This window comes from Moschus berezovskii, chromosome 1, assembly GCF_049115385.1.
Source record: "Moschus berezovskii isolate FMDL1 chromosome 1, NW_MosBer_1.0, whole genome shotgun sequence".
Classification (NCBI taxonomy): domain Eukaryota; kingdom Metazoa; phylum Chordata; class Mammalia; order Artiodactyla; family Moschidae; genus Moschus; species Moschus berezovskii.
The window spans coordinates 102,171,765-102,193,124 of NC_142460.1; the positions used below are offsets into that span (position 1 = coordinate 102,171,765).

Below are 21,360 nucleotides of genomic sequence, written 5' to 3' on the forward strand. Positions count from 1 at the left end.
CAGCACTCTACTTCTCAGTAACAACAACAAAAATCTGCTCCAGCTACTGTAACAAAATACCACAGATGGTATGGTAGAAATCAAAAGATATTGATCTCTCATAGTTCTGGAAGCTGAGAAGTCCAAGGTCAAGGTGCCAGCAGATTTGGTTACTGATGAGGGCCACCTTCTCACTGTGTCCTCATGTGGCAGAGAGCAAGCAAGCTCTGGTCGCCCTCTTCTTATAAGGATCCTAATCCCTTCATCATGGAGACCCCACCCTCAGGACCTCATCTAAACATATTTCTCTCCCAAAGGCCCCACCTCCAAATACTATCATATTGGAAGTTAGGGTTTCAACATACAGATTTGGTGAGGCAGCTGTAAACTTTCAGTCTATAATAAGTTTTTAGGGATTAATGTCTGTGATGTACACACGGTAAGTTGCTTTAGTCGTGTCTGACTCTTAGTAACCGATGGACGGTAGCCCGCCAGGCTCCTCTGTCCATGGGATTTTCCAAACAAGCATACTGGAGTGGGTTGCCATTACATTCTCCAGGGGATCTTCCCAACCCAGGGATCAAACCTGCATCTCATGTCTCCTGCATTGGCAGGTGAATTCTTTACCACTAGCACTCTCAAATGAAAAAGAGGAAAAAAAAAGATATTATGAAAGATAGATAGGGCATATGATACAGCAATGGGGTATAAGTGAATCTAGATAAATGGTATATAGGCATTCTTTGTATTCATCGTATTATTGCAACTTTTCTAGAGGCTTTCAAGTTTTTCCAAATAAAAAGTACAAAAAAATAAATAAATTGAAGGAAGTTTGGAGGCAATCCATTGAATGAGAAGGTTCCCTGGACTATATTTCACTAGACAAATATATCTTGCACATCTATTATGTGATGTAGTTATTTAATAGGCTCTATTCTGGCAGTTGGGCATTGGGCATCTGTGAACAAAACAGACCAAAATGCCTCCTCTCCTAATGGGAGAGCTAGGTAATAAATGAGGTAGATAAATAAGATGATGGGAGTGAGAAACCATGAAGGTGTCATCAGAGAACCAGGAAAGAGTCCTGGGCCACGCGTCAGGAAGGCTTCCGTCTACACGGCCTGCCGTTGCCCTGGGTGCACCTGTACTGGTTGCCGTCTCTCCTCAGGCCTCAGTTATCTCATTCGTAAAATGAAATGATCAAGCAAGACACTGGGCTTCACAAGGGCCGGAAGCACGTCTGTTTCTGTTCTGCTGTGGTTGGCGGCTGAGTTCTAGCTCTGTTCACAATGTCTGGCATAGAGCAGGTGATCAATAACTCAATCTGGAATGAATGAATAGCTGCTTGATCTCCAAAGTCATTTTTAGCTCTAGGATTTCCAATACTATTTGACTCACCTTGAAGGATGTCGTGTCACCTCAGACATCACATCTGATTCCAAAGATATTAGAAGGATAATGAGGGAATATTATGAACAACTTTATGCTAACAAAGTCAACAACTTAGAAGAAATGAATAAATTTCTTGAAAGATATAGACTACCGAGAAGTCAAGAAGAAGTCAAAAAGAAACAAGAAACACAAATAACTATTATGTGTCTATTAAAGAAACTGAATGTGTAGCTAAAAACTTTCCCACAAGGTAAATTCTAGGCCCAGATGACTTTACTGGTGAATTCTACCAAACAGTCAAGAAAACAGTAATACTAATTCTACACAAACCCTTCCAGAAAATTTTTGGAGGAACAATTCCCAACTCACTCTACAATGGCAGCATTACTCTGATATCAAAAACACTGACAGATGTTATAAGAAAGGAAAGTTACAAACTTACATCCCTCATGAACATAGATGCAAAAATTCCTAGCAAATGACCTCAAAGTATAGACAAAAAATTTTTAAGGTTGAGTGAGGTATAAACACCAGTTGTAGGTGGTAACTGAGCTGAAATGGGGTGTGAGGTCAGATAGAGGTTATTTTAAACATAGCTATTTCCCACAAATTAAATACAGGTTTTGAATGTCCCATTCTCAATTCAGTAATGCCCGCACAGAAAGAATTCCATGCCAAAGACATGCCTTGTCTAAACTAGCAGCCCCACACTGGAATATACACCCTTCTGTTTTTCATTGCAGTAAGAACACAAAATGAGATCTACCCTCTTAACAAATTGTTAAGTGCAAAATACAGTATTGTTAACTATAGACACAATGTACAGCAGATCTCTAAAACTTTTTAATCTTGCACAATTGAAACTTTATACCCATTGAATAGCAATTCCCCATCTGCCCCTCACCTCAGCCCCTGGAAACCACCACTTAATAGTCTGTTTCTACAGAATACTAATTTCAAAGAAAAAAGAAAAAAAGGAAATTGTACCAAATATGACAATATGGACAAACCCGGAGGACATTATACTGAGGGAAATAAAACTGCATGATTCCATTTATATGAGGTATCTAACAATAGTCAGGCTCATAGAAAAAGAATATACTCTGTTTTTGCACTTCACCTTTAATGGCCTTGTGTGTGTGTGTATTGGAGAAGACTCTCAAAGAGTCCCTTGGATGGCACAGATCAAACAAGTCAATCCTAAAGGAAATCAACCCTGACTATTCACTAGAAGGACTGATGCTGAAGCTGAATCTCTAATGCTTTGGCCACCTTGATGTGAAGAACCGACTCATTGGAAAAGACGCTGATGCTGGGAAAGATTGAGGGCAGGAGGAGAAGGGGATGATAGAGGATGAGATAGTTGGATGGCATCACTGACTCAATGGACATGAGTCTGAGCAAATTCTGACAGATAGTGAAGGACAGGGAAGCCTGGCATGCTGCAGTCCATGGGATCACAAAGAGTTGGACATGACTAAGCAACTGAACAACAAAAACAACATGTTGGGGGCGGGGTGTCTTTTTCTCTTCATCCAAAGGGAAGTGCTTATGAGCACTGTTTTCTTCTGCTCTTCCCTTACACTAGGCAGGATCTTGTGGGAACTTACTTGATTGACAATGGAATCAGGGTAGCTGGCCACACCCCACAACAGATGGGCTACACAAGGAAAAGAAGACCAAGGACGGCTCTGACATGTTGAAAACCACTTATGACCCAGAGGCTTGGAGTAAGAAGGCACCCTAAGTCCAATATCGTCAAGTCGATCTCCTCCCCTGGCTCTGAAAAATACCAATGACCTAGAAAAGCTTAAAAGAAAGTTCAGGGGAGTTAAGATACCACCAGCAAACAAACCTAGATCCAATCCACTGCTACTGCTTATCTCCTACCCAACCTGAGCAACTCACTTCGACTCTTTGAAGCTAGTGTCCTCATGAGAAATGGTGTTTGGTGACTACATCTCATAGGGTTATCATGAAGATTAAATATGATAAGACAAATATGGCCCTTAGACAATGGAAGTATTTGTAAGTGGCACTACCTCATATCTCAAGATAAGTGATCTAGAAATGCCCTAGGTGAAGTCCAGTCAGCATATGTCCCACTGTGCATGGCTTTCTCTTCCCCAACCTGTACAAGTGTCTCTAAGGAAGCCACTAGGCCCAGCAGGGGCTCAGCTCAGTCTCACAAAACCTTTATACAATTGAATTTATTTAAAGACTCACATTTAGCTATCTATAGTTTTCCTGTTGAATCTCAATAAAAATACTTGGCATACACTTGCCCGAATAGATCTACTGAAACTTCATGGTGTGACACCATTCTCTTATAAAAAGCCATCTTCTCAGTAAGGAACCACCTCTTTGTTTTCCATGGCCTTGTCACAGGCCAGATGCACCTCTCTGCAGATGAGGAGGCTGGGTGCTGAGCAAACAAACCCGGGCCCAGCTGCCATCCAGAGGAGCTCTCCCTCAGGGAAGACAATGAGCTGCTCAAAGGCATAATTTACCAAGCCCACAGCTCACAGCTATGCCCCCAGGAACTGTGGGGTGCCAGGTGCAGTCTGTGTGTGATGTGGGGATTCAGTTTGCTCAGAAGCAGACACGAAACAGCTAAGATAACCAACCCGGACAAAAGGTAAAGGAGACTTACTGCCAGCTTCCTAGGAAAGCAAGATGAGAAAGGACGATAACAGAAGGGCATCAGTCACACGTCAGTATCACAAAGAGCGAGGTCATGCAGCTACCCGTGACCAGTGCTAAAGGAACAGCCTGGATGTTTAGTGCCACTTACAGCAGGACAGGAAGTAGGGCCAGCGTGTCTGAGGAGGACGGGAAAGGCTTTTGTTAAGAGTGGACAGTGGCACCCGCTTCTCAGCCCTGGCAGAGGAAGCCTGGCGATCCAGAGGTGCAGAACAAATGCTGTACCTCAGAGGAAAACTATGCACGGTCTGCAGCACGCCCTTTTTCTTTATCAGATTCTGACCACAGAGGAGCTGTCTTACAGCTCTTAGTAAGTAGTAGCAAACTACAGACATGCTTATTCAACCTTGCCCAGTAGAATTTCAGTTAGAGTCCCTCTTCTTCCTGCCTACCTCATAGGAAAAAAGAAAACAAAAACGAGGTGTTTTTTTCCTTTATTCAAATTTTGGTACTGTTTTGACCTTCTCATGAAGCGGTTATAACATGTGCCGGCTTCCCTCTTCATATGAATAAAACAGACACTATCTCTATGACAGTCATGAGTTCACTTTTTCCTGAAAATTATCCTTTAACTTTCTCCTTTCTGCTGGGCTCCTCTAAAGCAACCCCAAGCTGGCTGGCAGCCCTACTAGGAGCCAAGAAACCCATGAGCCTAGGAAAGGAGAGGACACGGAGACTGCCCAGCAGACACGGGCAGGGCTTCACTCTGCATTAGTGACCAGTCACCCTTTCTTGAGTCCTCAACGCAGCACGCAGGCCTCCGAGTGACCTGCTCCACACAAGCAGTCCCACTGGATCTTACAAAGACCCTGAACAGTCACTTTTCTTATTCCCCGTTACAAATAAGGGAACTGAGGCGCAGAAAGATAAAGCAACTTGCTCAAGTCACTCACGCAGGAAGTGCTAAGGGAGAAATTTGATCAAGGTCTATCTCGTAATTCCCAGGCAAACTTACCTTGACTTTATTTATTTTATTGAGGTATAGTTGATAAACAATATTATATACTATTTCAATCACAGCATAGCAACTATGTTTAAAGTTACTATAAAATAGTGGCTATATTCCCTGCGCTATACAATATATCCTTGTAGCTTTTTATTTTGTACCTAGTAGCTTCTACCTCTTAATCCCCTGTCCCACTTCCCTCTCCCCACTGGTACCCACTAGCTCTCCATATTGTGAGTCTGTTTTGTTGTTGTTATATTCACTTGTTTTATTTTTTAGATTCCACATATAAGTGATATCATACAGTATTTGTCTTTCTCTGTGTAACTTATTTCACTTAGCATAATATCTTCCAAGTCCATCCACGTTGTTGCAAATGGCAAAATTTCATTCTTTTTTATGGCTGTGTAATATTCAATTGTATATACACATCTTCTTAATTCATTTATCTGTCAATGGACATCTAGGTTGCTTCCATGTCTTGGCTACTGTAAACAGTGCTGCAGTGAACACCAGGGTGCATGAATCTTCTCACAGCATTGTTTTGGTTTTCTTTGCTTATATACCCAGGAGAGCAATTGCTAGAAATTAAAATTTCAGGATCTTTGAGGATTGAGGTTTAATTCATCACTAAACACCTAGAGAACTTCCCTGGTGGCTCAGCTGGTAAAGAATCCACCTGCAATGCAGGAGACCTGGGTTTGATATCTAGGTCGGGAAGATTTCCTGGAGAAGGGAATGGCTACCCACTCCAGTATTCTGGCCTGGAGAATTCCATGGACTGTAGAGTCCATGAGGTTACAAAGAGTCGGACACAACTGGGCGACTTTCCAACACCTAGAAGAGATGCCCAAGCACAGGGGAGCCTTCCGAATCCAAGAGAATTTTCCGGCCTCCCCCATGCTTCCTCACATGCAGCTGCCTGCTGACCTGTGGGTCATACGACCTACGCGCAAACACAACCGAATTTCTCTCTGAATTCACGCTCCTAACCTCAAAGTAGTCAGCATGTCTAGAGATCCTGCTCCATTCCTCTGGTTTACTCCATCCTCATCGACAATTTCAAACCTTCTTGGCTCAAACCTCCTCTACTAAAACCTCTCTTCCCCTCACCTCCCTAAAGAATGCCTCCTTTTCTCGGTATCCTAACTTTGCAGAGAAAACAGAAGCCCCTGCAGCCTTCCAGTACAGACTGCCTCCAGCTACTCCCCCTCCCCAGTCCTTCTTTCTTTCTGACCTGCTCCTGCTGGGGTTAATCCTCCGCTAGGTTTTGGACCAACCACTCCTCCCATTGACTTCATTGTCACCTCTTTTTAGTATATTCAATTTCTGGATCAACTGGTTTTTTCCTCATTGACTTAAATTTGTGTGTATGTGATAAAATACATGTAACATAAGAAGAAAAGCTGTGACCAACCTAGACAGCATATTAAAAAGCAGACATATTACTTTGCCAACAAAGGTCCATATAGTTAAAGCTATGGTTTTTCTAGTAGTTATGTATGGATGTGAGAATTGGACCATAAAGAATGCTGAGTGCCAAAGAATTGATGCTTTTGAACTCTGGTGTTGGAGAAGACTCTTGAGAGAAACTTGAACTGCAAGATCAAACCAGTCAATCCTAAAGGAAATGAACCGTGAATATTCATTGGAAGAACTGATGCTGAAGCTGAGGCTCCAATACTTCAGCCAGCTGATGCGAAGAACTGATTCACTGGAAAAGACCCTGATGCTAGGAAAGACTGAAGACAGGAGGAGAAGGGGATGACAAAGGAAGAGATGGTTGGATGGCATCACCGACTCGATGGACATGTGTTTGAGCAAGCTCTGGGAGTTGGCAATGGACAGGGAAGCCTGGCGTGCTGCAGTCCATGGAGTCACAAAAAGTCGGACATGACTGAATAACTGGACTGAAGATATACTCTTTTGAGCATTGTTGAGTGTACAGCTCAGTGGCATTAAGTACATTCACACTGTTGTACAACCTGGGTTTGTACCACCATCCATCTCTAGAATTTTTTCATCTTCCCAAACTGGAACTCTATATCCATTAAACAACGGTTCCTCTTTCCTGCCAGCCCCTGGCAACCACCATTCTACTTCCTGTCTCTGTGAGTCTGAGTACACCAGGGACCACATGTATGTGGTAGCATATGGTATTTGTCCTTTTGTGACTGTCTTCCCACCCATTTTTAAACGTGCTCAATTCTCTCTAATCTAAAACATGAAAAGAACAAAAACGAGCCCTGGAACCCTCAACTCTCTCTACAACCATCGCTGTATTTCTCTCTGCCCTTCAGAACCAGAATTCTTGAAGGAACTCCCCATATTTGCCAGCCTCCGCCCATCTCCCTTCTCCTCATACTCCAGTCTGGCTTCTGGCTTTATCACTCTTCCTTCATCACCTAGCTATTGCTGAGGCCAACAGTGGCCTCCATTTTGCTAAGGAAAGAATGCTGCTTTTCAATCTTCATCTAAATTGGCCTTGAAGCAGAATCTAACGGCGCTGACCTCTTTCTTAACTGCTCTCATTGCCCAAAGCTCCTGCATGGACTTTTCTCTTTGCACTCTCTCCAGTGCTCTCATTTGGTCCCTCTGTTTGTTGCCACATGGAAAGAGATGATTTACAAACCCTCATCTGCAGTCCAAACCTTCCCACTGACCTCCAATCTCATTTGTACAACTTGACCTCTCTTCACAGATAAAAGGCAGCTCAGATCAATCATATCCAGAAAATATATTTTTTTTCATCTCTGCCCCCCTCCCTGACCAAGCCCCTCACAACCCAAAACATCTCCAAGTACTCTTTCCAGTCTCAGTGACTCTAGCGGGCCAGTTACACAAGCCCGAAGCCCAGGTGCATCTGTGGCCTCCTCCCTTCACCTCTCACACTCAACTCCACATACAGCCTGTCATCTGCACACATGGAATAGCTCTCAAATCCACCATTTCTCACAGTCACTTGCATGTCCACTCTGGTACAACTGCCAGCATTTCTAGTCCACATGATTGCCAAGACCCTCTTAAATGCATTTCGCCATCCACTGGGCCCACTGGACCTACTGCATCCCCAGCAGTGATCACTGGCCAGGGATGTTTACAAAATGCAAGTGTGGGCATGCATCAAAGAAAACAAGCACCGTGGCCAAGCTCCTTCTTATCTTCAGCCTCGTCCCCCTTTACACGTCCCCCACCCCACCCCCGAGACTCTCACCTCTTCCTGGGTCCTGGTGCCTCCCTGTCCCCTTCTGCACAGGACCTTCCCCAGGCCACTGCCTCTTCCCACACTTCTCACCATGACCCCTTACTCCTCCCAAACAGCGAAGACACCTCCTTGCTATTCCTGACTTCCCTGTCTAGGGACAATGCCCCTTTCTGGGTTCTGGGGGCACCTTGACCCTCTTCCTTGTAGCTGTCTGTGATAACTTACATTTGTCTGTAGGACTACTGGACTGCATCTGTAAGTTACATGAGAGCAGGGCTGAGTCTAATTCGCTCACCAATGTACTCTCCACAGCCACCTCAGTTCTCCACACATTAAGTATCACAGTAGATAACACTGGTGCTGGAGAAGACTCTTGAGAGTCCCTTGGACTGCAAGGAGATCCAACCAGTCCATTCTAAAGGAGATCAATCCTGGGTGTTCATTGGAAGGACGGATGCTAAAGCTGAAACTTCAATACTTTGGCCACCTCATGTGACAAGTTGACTCAATGGAAAAGAGTCTGATGCTGGGAGGGATTGGGGGCGGGAGAAGACGGGGACGACAGAGAATGAGGTGGCTGGATGGCATCACCGACTCGACGGACATGAGTTTGAGTGAACTCCGGGAGTTGGTGATGGACAGGGAGGCCTGGCGTGCTGTGATTCATCGGGTCGCAAAGAGTCGGACACGACTGAGCGACTGAACCGAACTGAAGATAACATTGACACGTGAGTGCCAGCCACTGCATGCTTTGTGTGGATCTTCTCACTCCTTCCTCACAACAACCCTGTGGAGGCACTATCATTCTCCCCTCTTCAGAGAGGCAGGAGTAACGTATGCACGACTCTTTAGCTCACAAGAGGCAGAGCTGGTTTCGATGGCAGACAGGCTACCTGCGGAGTCTCTGTGCTGATGGCTGCACCCTACTCAGCCATCGCCCTACCACCCATGTTTGTGGAAGGAGGTATTTCTGCACAGAAGAAGTTTTACCTGAGAGTTTACCAGACGAATGGTGGTTTTCGTGCCCACGTCTTGTTGGAATTTGACTGTGGGTGCCCCATTAAACCTCAGGACCGCATCGTGATCATCTAGAAACCACAAGGAAACAACACATCAGCAGTGATAACGGTGTGAACATCAGCAATATGAGAAGAGAGAGAAGGTCTGGAGGGAGAGAGGGCAGAAGGAAGAAAGAGGAGGGTAAGGGAATAATACTTCCCGATCTTTATGTCCTCATGGTACACAGGGGACAGTGACCGTATTTGTACGGCACAGTCAGCTCAGGTTCACAGACAGAGATCGCCAGCTGTCTGCCCAGCCACTGCGCAGGATAAAGAGGTCCGTATGCTGGTGTTCCTGAGACCCATTCACTGATGCACAGGGGCAACATGGGCAGGGCCAGTGCATTACTCCCAGCTACCAAAAGGAGCAAACCAGACATTCTCTTGGTATTACCAATAGGTCATACTTCTATCCTTATCAGAAAATCAAAGATCCTACCATAAGCTTGGCTTAACCCACAAGTGCAGAGTATCCCCATGGCACTCTGAAAAGCTGGCTGGGCATAGCACATGAGAGCAGTTCACTGTGGCATGCGAGACAGCTCCCTAAGTGTTCCCTCTAGGAATCCAAGCCCCTGGAGGGGTCGCAAACCTGGGTGCTGGAAGAGATGGAACGAGAAGTCATAGAGCTAAACTAAACCCCATATTTTCTATTAAAAAAAAAAAAAAAGCTCTTTGTAAGGAACAAAATCTTCAATCCAGCCAAGATCAAACAGACCATCTTTTTAAAAATCTACTCACTCCCCAGCTCTCATTCTCTGTCCTTGTAGCTGTTTAAGCAGGATTTGGAAGACTTGGAGAAGATTCTCTATCCGTAATGACCAGTCTGATGGGGGAAGGAACTGATGACTTCTAAGATCCATTTTAATCTGGAGCCTCCGATCCTATGACAGCTCCTTTCAAGTTTACGTGATCAGACAAGCTTCAGTTCACCACTGAAATCTGCACAGAATTTAGAGGTCAGTCCAAATCTCTGTTCAATTTCTTTCCATGAGGGGTTGATTTTGGATGGTTCTTCATGCACAAAGGTGGCATCAGGAGAAGAAGGGTAGGAGTGGATTTTGGCTCAATATTCAGTTCAGTTCAGTTCAGTCGCTCAGTCGTGTCCGACTCTTTGCGACCCCATGAATCACAGCACACCAGGCCTCCCTGTCCATCACCAACTCCCGGAGTTCACTCAAACTCATGTCCATTGAGTCGGTGATGCCATCCAGCCATCTCATTCTCTGTCGTCCCCGTCTCCTCCCACCCCCAATCCTTCCTAGCATCAGACCCTTTTCCAGTGAGTCAACTCGTCACATGAGGTGGCCAAAGTATTGGAGTTTCAGCTTCAGCATCAGTCCTTCCAATGAACACCCAGGATTGATCTCCTTTAGAACGGACTGGTTGGATCTCCTTGCAGTCCAAGGCACTCTCAAGAGTCTTCTCCAGCACCACAGTTCAAAAGCATCAATTCTTCGGGCGATCAGCTTTCTTCACAGTCCAACTCTCACATCCATACATGACCACGGGAAAAACCATAGCCTTGACTAGGCAGACCTTGGTTGGCAAAGTAATGTCTCTGCTTTTTAATAAGCTGTCTAGGTTGGTCATAACTTTCCTTCCAAGGAGTAGCGTCTTTTAATTTCATGGCTGCAATCAGCATCCGAAGTGATTTTGGAGCCCCAAAAAATAAAGTCTGACACTGTTTCCACTGTTTCCCCATATATTTCCCATGAAGTGATGGGACCAGATGCCATGATCTTTGTTTTCTGAATGTTGAGCTCTTTCACTTTCATCAAGAGGCTTTTGAGTTCCTCTTCACTTTCTGCCATAAGGGTGGTGTCATCTGCATATCTGAGGTTATTGATATTTCTCCCGGCAATCTTGATTCCAGCTTGTGCTTCTTCCAGCCCAGCGTTCCTCATGATATACTCTGCATATAAGTTAAATAAGCAGGGTGACAATATACAACCTTGACGGACTCCTTTTCCTATTTGGAACCAGTCTGTTGTTCCGTGTCCAGTTCTAACTGTTGCTTCCTGACCTGCATACGGGTTTCTCAAGAGGCAGGTCAGGTGGTCTGGGATTCCCATCGCTTTCAGAATGTTCCACAGTTTATTGTGATCCACACAGTCAAAGGCTTTGGCATAGTCAATGAAGCAGACATAGATGTTTTTCTGGAACTCTCTTGCTTTCTGCATGATCCAGCGGATGTTGGCAATTTGATCTCTGGTTCCTCTGCCTTTTCTAAAACCTGCTTGAACATCTGGAAGTTCACGGTTCACATACTGTTGAAGCCTGGCTTGGAGAATTTTGAGCATGACTTTACTATTGTGTGAGATGAGTGCTATTGTGCGGTAGTTTGAGCATTCTTTGGCATTCCCTTTCTTTGGGATTGGAATGAAGACTGACCTTTTCCAGTCCTGTGGCCACTGCTGAGTATAACAGGGTCTAAAGGAGGATATCCACAGAATTAAGGGATGAAAGCCTCCCGCTTTTTGTATCTCTACACCTCAGCAATCTAGATATCTCATTCACAAAAACAACCCTATCCTCAATCGTAAGGAAATAATTTTTATCAAAATGGTTTAAAAGTTACATTGGCATATATATATATACAACCATGTGTAAAATAGCTAGCTAGCTATATAACACAGGGAATTCAGCCCAGTGCTCTGTAACAATCTAGATGGGTGGGATGGGGGTTGGTGATGGGCTGGAAGCACAAGAGGAAGGAGAAATATGTATAAAAAAAACTGATTCACGTTCTTTTACAGCAGAAACCAATACAGCATTGTAAAGCAATTATCCTCCAATTAAAAATAAATTTTTTAGAAAGTTACATAAGATGTTCATAGTCTAGATATTATCAGATAACAGGACAGGCACAGAGAACCACAAATGGAGCAGTAAGTTCATCTTTACACAACTCAGAGTGCTATCAGTTTTGATGAAATTAACCCCTGGTGACCAGCAGTAGCCATGCTAGAAATGCTGATGCATTAGAAACTTCACTCAGTCAACTTTCCCACTTCACAGGTGAATAAATTATTAATCTGAGAGTCCCAGTAGATAAGAATGGCAAGCTCAAACGCAGTCATTGAGAATCAAATAAAAGGACTATTTACAGAGTTGTGGGTGGAGTTTAATGAGGTAGAAATCAAACAAGGAATAGGACCATACCCTGGGGTTGGATATGGCAGGGAACCCCACAGCTACACTGAAGGCAGCAGGAGGCCACCGGTGGGAACCTCAGAGGGAATCATTACCACAACCTCTCTTTCCTCCTCTCCTCTGACCTCCAGGCCTGGAAGGAAAAGGAAGCAAGCAGGACTCAGAGAACCTGAAAGGGACTGAAACTTTTAGTCGAGGAAGAGAAGCAGTCTGCACTCACTCTGAAAGGAGAGATGGGAGAGGGAAGAGGGTGGAGCGGAGACAGATACTCCGCCTCACTCCTCCTTCTTAGTCTCAGATTTGTGCCAGTTGCTTCCACTATCTGTATGCTCAGTCATTCAGTCATGTCCAACTCTCTGCAGCCCCTTGGACTATTATAGCCCACAAGGCTCCTCTGTCCATGGGATGTCCTAGTCAAGAATACTGGAGCGGGTTGTCATACTCTTCTCCAGGGGATCTTCCCAACCCAGGGACTGAACCCACATCTCTTGTATCTCCTGCACTGCAGGCAGATTCTTTACCATTAGCATCACCTAGGAAGCCCGCTTCCACTGTCTAGTTCCAAATGAAAGCCAAAAGGGCAAGGACGCCCAGGTGACACAGTCTACATTCCTCCTTCCCAGGAAAGGGTGGAGAGTGGATTTGGAGTGGCAGATAGAGAACATCCAGCACAGGAGGCTTGGGATAGGTCCTTGGCTGACCATGAGAAAGGAAAATGTTTTTGTTCCTTCAATAAATACTGATTAAGCACCTACTCTCTGCCTGGCACTACAGACAATGGTTGTGAGCAAGACATCAAGGTCCTTGCCCTTAGAGACCTTGAAATCCATTGTAAAGAGAAAGACAATAAATAAGCACAACAACCTATATTCAAGATAACTACAGATTGTGATTAGTACTGTGGCACAAAATAGTAACTTATAATGGAAAAGAATCTGAAAAAAATATACATATATATGGGAAGGGTCCAGGAAAGTAAATTCCAGCCAGAGGACACAGCAGTGTCAAAACCCTAAGGAAGGTAAGGACTTAACTGGGAACAAGAGTGAGGGAAAGAAAAAATAAAAGATGCAGTGGAAGAGGCTGGAAGAAAGCAAATCATGCAGGCTGTGGTATGAAGGTATGAATGACATTTGAATTTTATTCTAAGATTTAAAAAAAAAAATCAAAGAAGAAAACTTTAAAACAGACCACTAAATTTAAGCTCATAAAAAAAGGGATTAGATTCTTATTTGCCAAACTGTCCTTTGCTATTGCTACTGAAGACTCAAATAGGTCTTCAGAAAATCACCAGAAGAAATCCACAGCTACTGGGCTCCCAGCAAATAAGTCTTAAAGGAGGAAGGCTATAGAAAACAAGGGGATCCACTTCTCTTTAACTTAGAATTAGAACACAGAAAAAGATGCAAATTAGAAAAGGAAGAAATACACCATGATATGCATGTGACATACTACATGCTTAGAAAATTCAACAGAATCAATTTGTCAGTAAATTCATAAATACACAAAAATCTACTGTGTCCAGGTATAATAACTCAAAACAGCTAGAAATTATGGTGAAAGAAATTTTATCACTACTCGGACCAAATTTTTTAAAATATTTTCCAATGAGCTTAATAAATCATATAACCATGTATGGAAGACCACATTCTGATTCTGACTAGGAAAACTAGATATGACACAGATCAGGGTTGGGAAACTATGGCCCACAGAGCAAATCTGACCTGTCTCATCTCTGTAAATAAAGTTTTATTGGAACATAACCAGATACATTCATTTATTATGGTTTGTGGTTGATTTTCAGATGGTAAAGAACCACCTGCAAAGTAGGAGACACAGGTTCGATCCCTGGGTCAGGAAGAGTCCCTGGAGAAGGGAATGGCAATGCACTCCAGTATTCTTGCCTGGAGAGTCCAGTGGATAGAGGAGCCTGGCCATCTACAGTCCATGGGGTCACAAAGAATCAGACATGACTGAGCAAATGAGCATGCATGCACGCACATGGCTGACTTTGCACTAAAATAGCACAGTCATTTTAAGAGACACTATATGTCTTCAGAACCAAAACTCTTTGCTATCTGGCCCTTTATAGGGAAAGTTTGCTGAACCCTGATATAAACATGCTGTCTGAGCTACTCAATATCCAAGGGTGTCTTCCCAGTCATCACTTTGCCCAGGAACTCCATCTACCCCTAAATATGCCCAAACTCTACCCATTTTTGCCTTCCAGCACGTGGTAAACCTGCTTGTTACTCACACAGCAGGTGCACCATACGTGTGACTCCTGTTAGTTATATTTGTTAAGTGTGCTACTGCTTGAAATGAATATTCAAACAAATCTAAGATACTTTACATGTGTATTTATCAAAAACAATTAAAAATGACTATGCCCACCCTTGGCTGGTTTGTGGGACTGCCAGAGACACAACACACTGCTACAGCTCCTCTGATAACAGCTTTGTAATGCGCCAGAAAAAGAGCCCTAAAACATGTGTCACTCTGGTCTTCTAGCCCCACTCCTGAGGGCATTTCCCCTTTGAAGGGCAGTAGTAGTCACCTAAGTTATCTTCACAAAAAACTCATTAGCAGTACTATTTTTAAGAGCAAACACTTTGAAACTATCTGATATGTTCAACAGTTGGGAATAAGCTGGACAAATTCCAGGTGTGATGGGAAGGCTGTGGGCCTGGCAAGCTCAGAGGCCTTTAACAGAAGGCCTTTCCTCTCGCTTTCCTCTTTGTATATTCTAAGTTCCTACTTGGTACTGTTGATGAATCCATGAGGGAATAAAAGAACACATGAATTAATTTCTTAAAGTATTTGTTAGACCAAATGCCCAAAGGAAATACCCAATAAAAGGCAGAACATTTGAAGTCTAGCACACGATTTTTGTTAGATCTCAGGATCAAAGTCCTGCCATGGAATCACATATTTGAAATGATAACCGCAGTCTATAGAAAAAGATTATTTCAAAGTTTAGTTAAACCCCTCCAATGTTTTATGAAGTACATAAAAATAAAGATTATAGTTCCAATTCATGGAAGTATTAGGTTCTACTTGAAACTTCAACACAATTCCAGCCAGGCAGGCAATGGTGACTTGAAGAAGAGGATCAGCTAACACCTGGAATATTCTAAACATTACCATTAAAGAGAAAAATTGGGGAAGGAAGAAAGAAATCTAGTTCCATTATAGATGAAATAAAAGCCAATTACATTTAGCTTCTAGAAAACGAAGTCCAAAAGAAACCAAAAAAAGCAAAAGCAAAAGTTGGGGTGGGGTTGTTTATCTTGGCAGCTTTTATTCCTAAGTGCTGCCCATTTGGGGAAGTATAAAATATGATCTCATCACTTCTTTCTGCTCTAGAGAATCTAATTTGGGTCTACTTTTTCTTTGAGAGCCTGTGCTCGGTTTCAGACCATTTTTCCTGGCAGTCATATGAAGGAAATAAAAAAGGAGACATATGACCTCACCTGCTCCAGTACCTTCCAGGGCCTGACAGAAGAGCTAGGCTTCCTGTGCTTTGCTTTCTTTAGCCTAATTCGTTTCACAATCATGGAAAACACATTCTCTCAGAACAACCGAACTAAGGAATGTTAAGCAAATTCATAGCTCTGTGCTGTATACATGTTTACAAATCTAGATAAACTTTCTACTTTTTTAAGTTTATTTCTATTGAAGTATAGCTTTTTTTATTTTTTTATTAGAGGATAATTGCTTTACAATGTTGGGTTGGTCTCTGCCGTGCAACAGCACAAATCAGTCATAATTTTATATATATATATATATATATATATATATATATATATATATATATATATCTCCTCCCTCTTGAGCCTCTGAAGTATAGCTGATTTATGATGTTGCATCAGCTTCAGGTGTATTGAACAGTGAATCATATACATACACACACACACCATATAAATATATATGCATGCTACATCACTTCGGTCATGGCCAACTCTGTGTGACCCTATGGACCATAGCCCACCAGGCTCCTCTGTCCAAGGGATTCTCTAGGCAAGAATACAGAAGTAGGTTGCCATTTCCTCCTCCAGGGGATCTTCCCAACCCAGGGGTCAAACCCCAGTCTCTTATTCCTCCTGTACTGGCAGGTGGGTTCTTTACCAATAGCACCTCCTGGGAAGCCCATGAAATATATATATATAATTTTTTTCAGATTCTTTTCCCTTGTAGGTTATTATAAAATATTGAGAATAGTTCCCTATGTTATACAGCAGGTTCTTGTTGGTTTATCTGTTTCATATAGTGTCTATGTTAACCCTAATCTGTCTATCTTTATTAACTATGAAAAATTTAGGGAAAAGCAAATTTATATATTCTCATCAGTGATTTTTAACCATTTTGGGGGTCACAGACCCCTTTGAGATACAACAGAAAGCTATGGACTCTCTCTTTGGAAAAATGCGGCTGACTTATACAAATACACACGTTAAACACACATAAACAGCACATCATTTTCATATGATTTTAGGGATTTGTGAACCTCCTGAAGTTGGTCCAGAATCTCCATTAATTTCTTTCAAAGAGAAAAACTAAAAATTAGTTAGGTCATTGAGGCCAAAAGAGATAATTAGTTGCTAATTAATCAGTAAATTATAGAATTTCAGGACCTGAAGATAAAGTAGAGATCTATGCTTTAAATATTTTTAAATGTTAATGCAGTGTTTTGCTTATTGGTAGCAAAGGAACTTTCTTCTCAAACAAATTTCTGTAGGACACCAGTATTTAAGATGGATCAAAATAGAGCTATTCGAATTAATAAAGCTGCTGGAAGACTGGATCCCCATTCTCTCCACTGCCCCCTTGCCACCTCTGACTCATGAAACACATCTGAGAAACACCGACTGGCCTGCTCCACCAGTCCATGAGCCATACTGGGACTGCTAGTCCCCACTCCTGTCCATGTGCCCAGATGGTCCAAATGAGCACTGGCCACTCAGATAGCAGTCTCCACATGGCAGAACCCACCTATTTCTCGACCCAGCCGGGAGGACTTCAGAGATCCTGCTGAAGAGACGACAGCACATCTGCCCCAAGGCCCAGCCTTGGTCCTAATGTCCTGCTGAGGCAGGTAGCCCTCCCAGTCAGAGGTGTTGAAGGGAAAATCTGTGGTCTCTATCATTGAAACGTTCACGTGGTCCCGGAGGTGGCAAAGCAGGGCCTCTGCACTGAGCTTGACCCCGGGCCCTGGCCCCTTGTATGTCACTTTGTACTTATTCATGTTCAGATAATTCTTCCGGATAGTTTGCAGCCTGGGGATAAGGTTTTTGGAGGAGCTGTCCTTGTCCCACACCTGGAAGGTAGCCTTCAACTTGGCCTTGGGACCACCGAGTGCCTGGCTGCTCCTCTGGGGATTATGGGTGCTGCTGGAGGACACAGGTTGGGAACTAGAACTCATGGCCAGTTTCTCCAGGCCCTGCAACATCTGGAATTCCTTGTTCTGCAGGAACTCATAGTAATTCCCTTTCTTCTTTTCCTTCCACACACAGATGATGGCAAACAGGAGAAAGATGAGCACACAGCAGCTGAAGAATTTTTTCTTCAAGCTGGTGCGAGTCATAATGAAAGACGTGGTCGAGGAAACCATGCTGTTCTGAGCAGGAAAATATGCCTAAAAAAGAGTGACACAAGGCAGAAAGTGATGTAAAGAACAGCCAAAAGTAATGACGAGCTGAGCAATGGCTTTAGAGTAATGAGAACTGAATTCCAGCCCATGCCTATCTCCCATTTTCAGCAAGTCTCAAAAAAAAAAAAATCACCCTCAGTTTGGGCTTGATATGTAGGAAGACATCCTCAGACACTCTCATCTTCCTCTCTGAGCCATGAGCACTCTATGGACTTGCCCACCACACCTCTGTACTCCCTGAATCTTAGTTTCCTATTGTTTCAGCCTGGCTTCCTGATTGCTCTCTGAGCTTCCTGAGGTCGGGGACCACAACTTAAACATTCAGTTCCTAGGGCCTGTTTGTTCAAGGAGGGCATACATGCTTGAAAAACTAAAAGAAAACAGCAGAGCAGGCTGACGTGTCTATGTCACAGGAAGCCAAACTCCATAAAAAGGCCTGGCCTCCTTTTAAAATTGCCAGGAAGAGACCTCTCACCATAAACAGTGTGGTAGGTGCAGAGTGCATCTCTCTAAGGGCTCTGGTGCTAGATTCCTGTGCGAGAAGAAAGCCAAGGGTTAGCTTCACAATAGAACATTCAGGTTTATGGAGTTCTGCATGTGGCAGGAAACTGACTCTCCTCACAGCAGAAGATGGGATCTCCTAATAAGATAGCAGATATGTGACCAGTTAAGGAAAGGAAAACAAAAATGCAGTAAGCACAGAGGTTATTTCATTTAATTTCATCATAAACCAGGGGGCATCATGACATACAATATCAGTGAGCACCATGTTAATAACCTAACATGAAGGGCATCCCCAGAGCTGTGAAGAAAAGCCCTGACCATCAACAACCATGATGGTGCCATAATCTCCATTTTTATAGATTAACCACCTGAGGTGCTGAGAAATTAAGAGAAATGCCTAGGATCACAGAACTGCGTGAATAGTAGCACTGAGATTCAAATCCAAGCGCACTTGCTTTCCTAACCCATGACCCTTCCACTGCATCATGTCCAGGATGCTGAAAGTTCTAGAAAATGGACTTCACAAATTAAACAGAGCCTGAATAGGCCCCTTTATATCTGAGTAAAGACCTACTCTGCTTTCCCAGAATTTATTGTCAAAGTGAACGGAAAATGGAAGAACTTTGAATTCAAATAAAGTCTGTATCTTCTGGAAAACATTAACTTATTCCCTAAGTAACTAAGTTTATTTACCATAATGAGTCAACGCAACTACCCCCAGGATTTTGCTAACTGATTAAGAATCTATACAATAGTAATTAACACAACATTGTAATCAACCATACTGTAATTTTTTAAAATTCAGAAAAAAAAAAAGAAATGGATCTATAGTCCACTTCCAGGAAGCCTGCTCCTAAGGATATCAGAGATAAGGTGGTAGGAGTACTGAAATGGGTATCACAGAACCTGGCTTCTTGTCCCCACTCTTGGTGGCCTTAGGCAAGTCTCTTAACCTCTCTGCACCTGTTTCTGTGGAGTAACCATCTCTGCCCTGTCTCATTCACTGGTCCTGGGAACACCAAAGGAGAATGGCATTCATGGACTTTGAACTAGGTAAATATAAAGGCACAGAAGGTTAGAGCAGCCCCCAGCCCCCACCGGCATGAAAGCCACAGGGAGGCAATGTGGGACAGCTAACAGTGGCAGAGTGGAACACTGGCCATGACTCCTCAACCTGAACTCCAGGCCCTTCATCAAGTATAACTGAAGTACGGTTCACTTATAATGTTAGTTACAGGTGTAAAACAGTGATTTGGTATTTTTATAGATTATGTACCATTATAACATTTTTGACAATAGTCTTTATGCAGTACATTACATCCCTGTGACTTATTTATAAATAACTGATACTCTAACCAGCCAGCCAAGACCACACCAGCACACCAGTATAACTGGCAATTTATACTTCAAACCCCCTTTACCTCTTTCACACTTCCCCCTATGACCCTTCCCTCTGGCAGCCATTAGTTTGTTCTCTGTATCTATAAGTCTGTTTCTGTTTTTTGGTTTTGTAGATTCCACATGTAAGTGAAAACATACAGTATTTGTGGGTGTCTCTCTCTCTGACTTATTTCACTTAGCATAATACTCCTTGGGTCCATCCATATCACAAAATGCAAGGTTTTATGGTATGGCTTTATTCCTTCTAATGGCTGAGTAATATTCCATTGTGTTTGTGTATATATCACATACTCTTTATTCATTCATCTGTTGATGGACACTCAGGATGCTTCCATATCTTGGCAATTATAAATTATAGGTAATTCTGCAATGAACATTGGAATGCATAAATCTTTTGAATTAGCTTTTTGTTTTCCAGGATAAATACCCAGGAGTGGAACTGCCTTGATTATATGGTAGTCCTATTTTTAATTTTTTAAGCTAACTTCATACTGTTTTCCACAGTGGATACACAAATTTACACCCCCACCAACAGTGTATGAGGGTTCCTTTTCTCCACACCCTTGCCAGTACTTATTTCCTCTTTCCTTCTCCTGAGTTTGATGAGCATACTTATAACCCAGAATTCCAACCCAGATTTGTCTGACTAAAAGTCCATGGTTTTTGCACTAATGGACAGGCATTGTGAAAAACTACCATGAAAAGTCAGTGTTGACGTAAGACTCAGAATTCAGGGTCTCTAATGAGACAACTGCTGGACAAGCACAAAGTAAACACCTCACTATCTGTGCTGACACCGCTACTGTGCTCTGTTTTACCACTTAGGTGACCCAGCAATTGGATTTATGAGACCCAGCACAACCCTGTGAGATAAGCAGAGCAAATTTTATTAGTTTCATTTATAACTAAAGAAACTATGATTTTGCACACATAAATAATTTTCAAAGTTGCATGAGTGATTTGGTAATGATGGAGTTTGGACTTAACTTTTATGTGTATAAGTGAAATAAGACAGGAGGTAGGGATGTGGAACCTGGTTCACTATCTCACTGGGCCAGAGCTCAGAAGGGCTTGTGTTCAGCTTCCTGCCAAACCCTGCCCTCAAAGGTCAAGTTTCCTGGGAAAGAAGAGTTCTCCAAACCTTCAACCATACATAGTCTTACAACTTCAAGAGCACCTCAGCCTTCAAGGTCAGTGCTCTGTCCTGAGTGCCATGGGCACTCATCTGAAACCTCATGTCAGGGCTCCCAGTTCTCTTGAACACCATCCTCTGTTGAGGCTCCAAGTCCACCACTGGCTAGACCCTCTGGTCAGAGGGACTTAGAGCGTCAATCTCATCTCTCAAGTTGCTACAGAGAGACAC

The 21,360-nt window shown here is 43.1% G+C and overlaps 1 protein-coding gene across 11 annotated transcripts in view; it reads right to left on the bottom strand.

Annotated features, from left to right (window-relative positions):
- ST6GAL1 (ST6 beta-galactoside alpha-2,6-sialyltransferase 1) overlaps nucleotides 1-21,360 on the bottom strand; it is a 144,298-nt gene that overhangs the window by 22,004 nt on the left and 100,934 nt on the right. For all 11 annotated transcript variants that reach the window (XM_088838366.1, XM_055408408.2, XM_055408426.2 and 8 more), the window contains 2 exons: nucleotides 17,435-18,077; nucleotides 9,216-9,313 (listed from right to left, as the gene is read on the bottom strand). In XM_088838366.1, coding sequence (XP_088694492.1) covers nucleotides 9,216-9,313; nucleotides 17,435-18,053 — 717 coding nt within the window. In that variant the 5' untranslated portion in view covers nucleotides 18,054-18,077. The remainder of the gene's footprint in view (nucleotides 1-9,215; nucleotides 9,314-17,434; nucleotides 18,078-21,360) is intronic.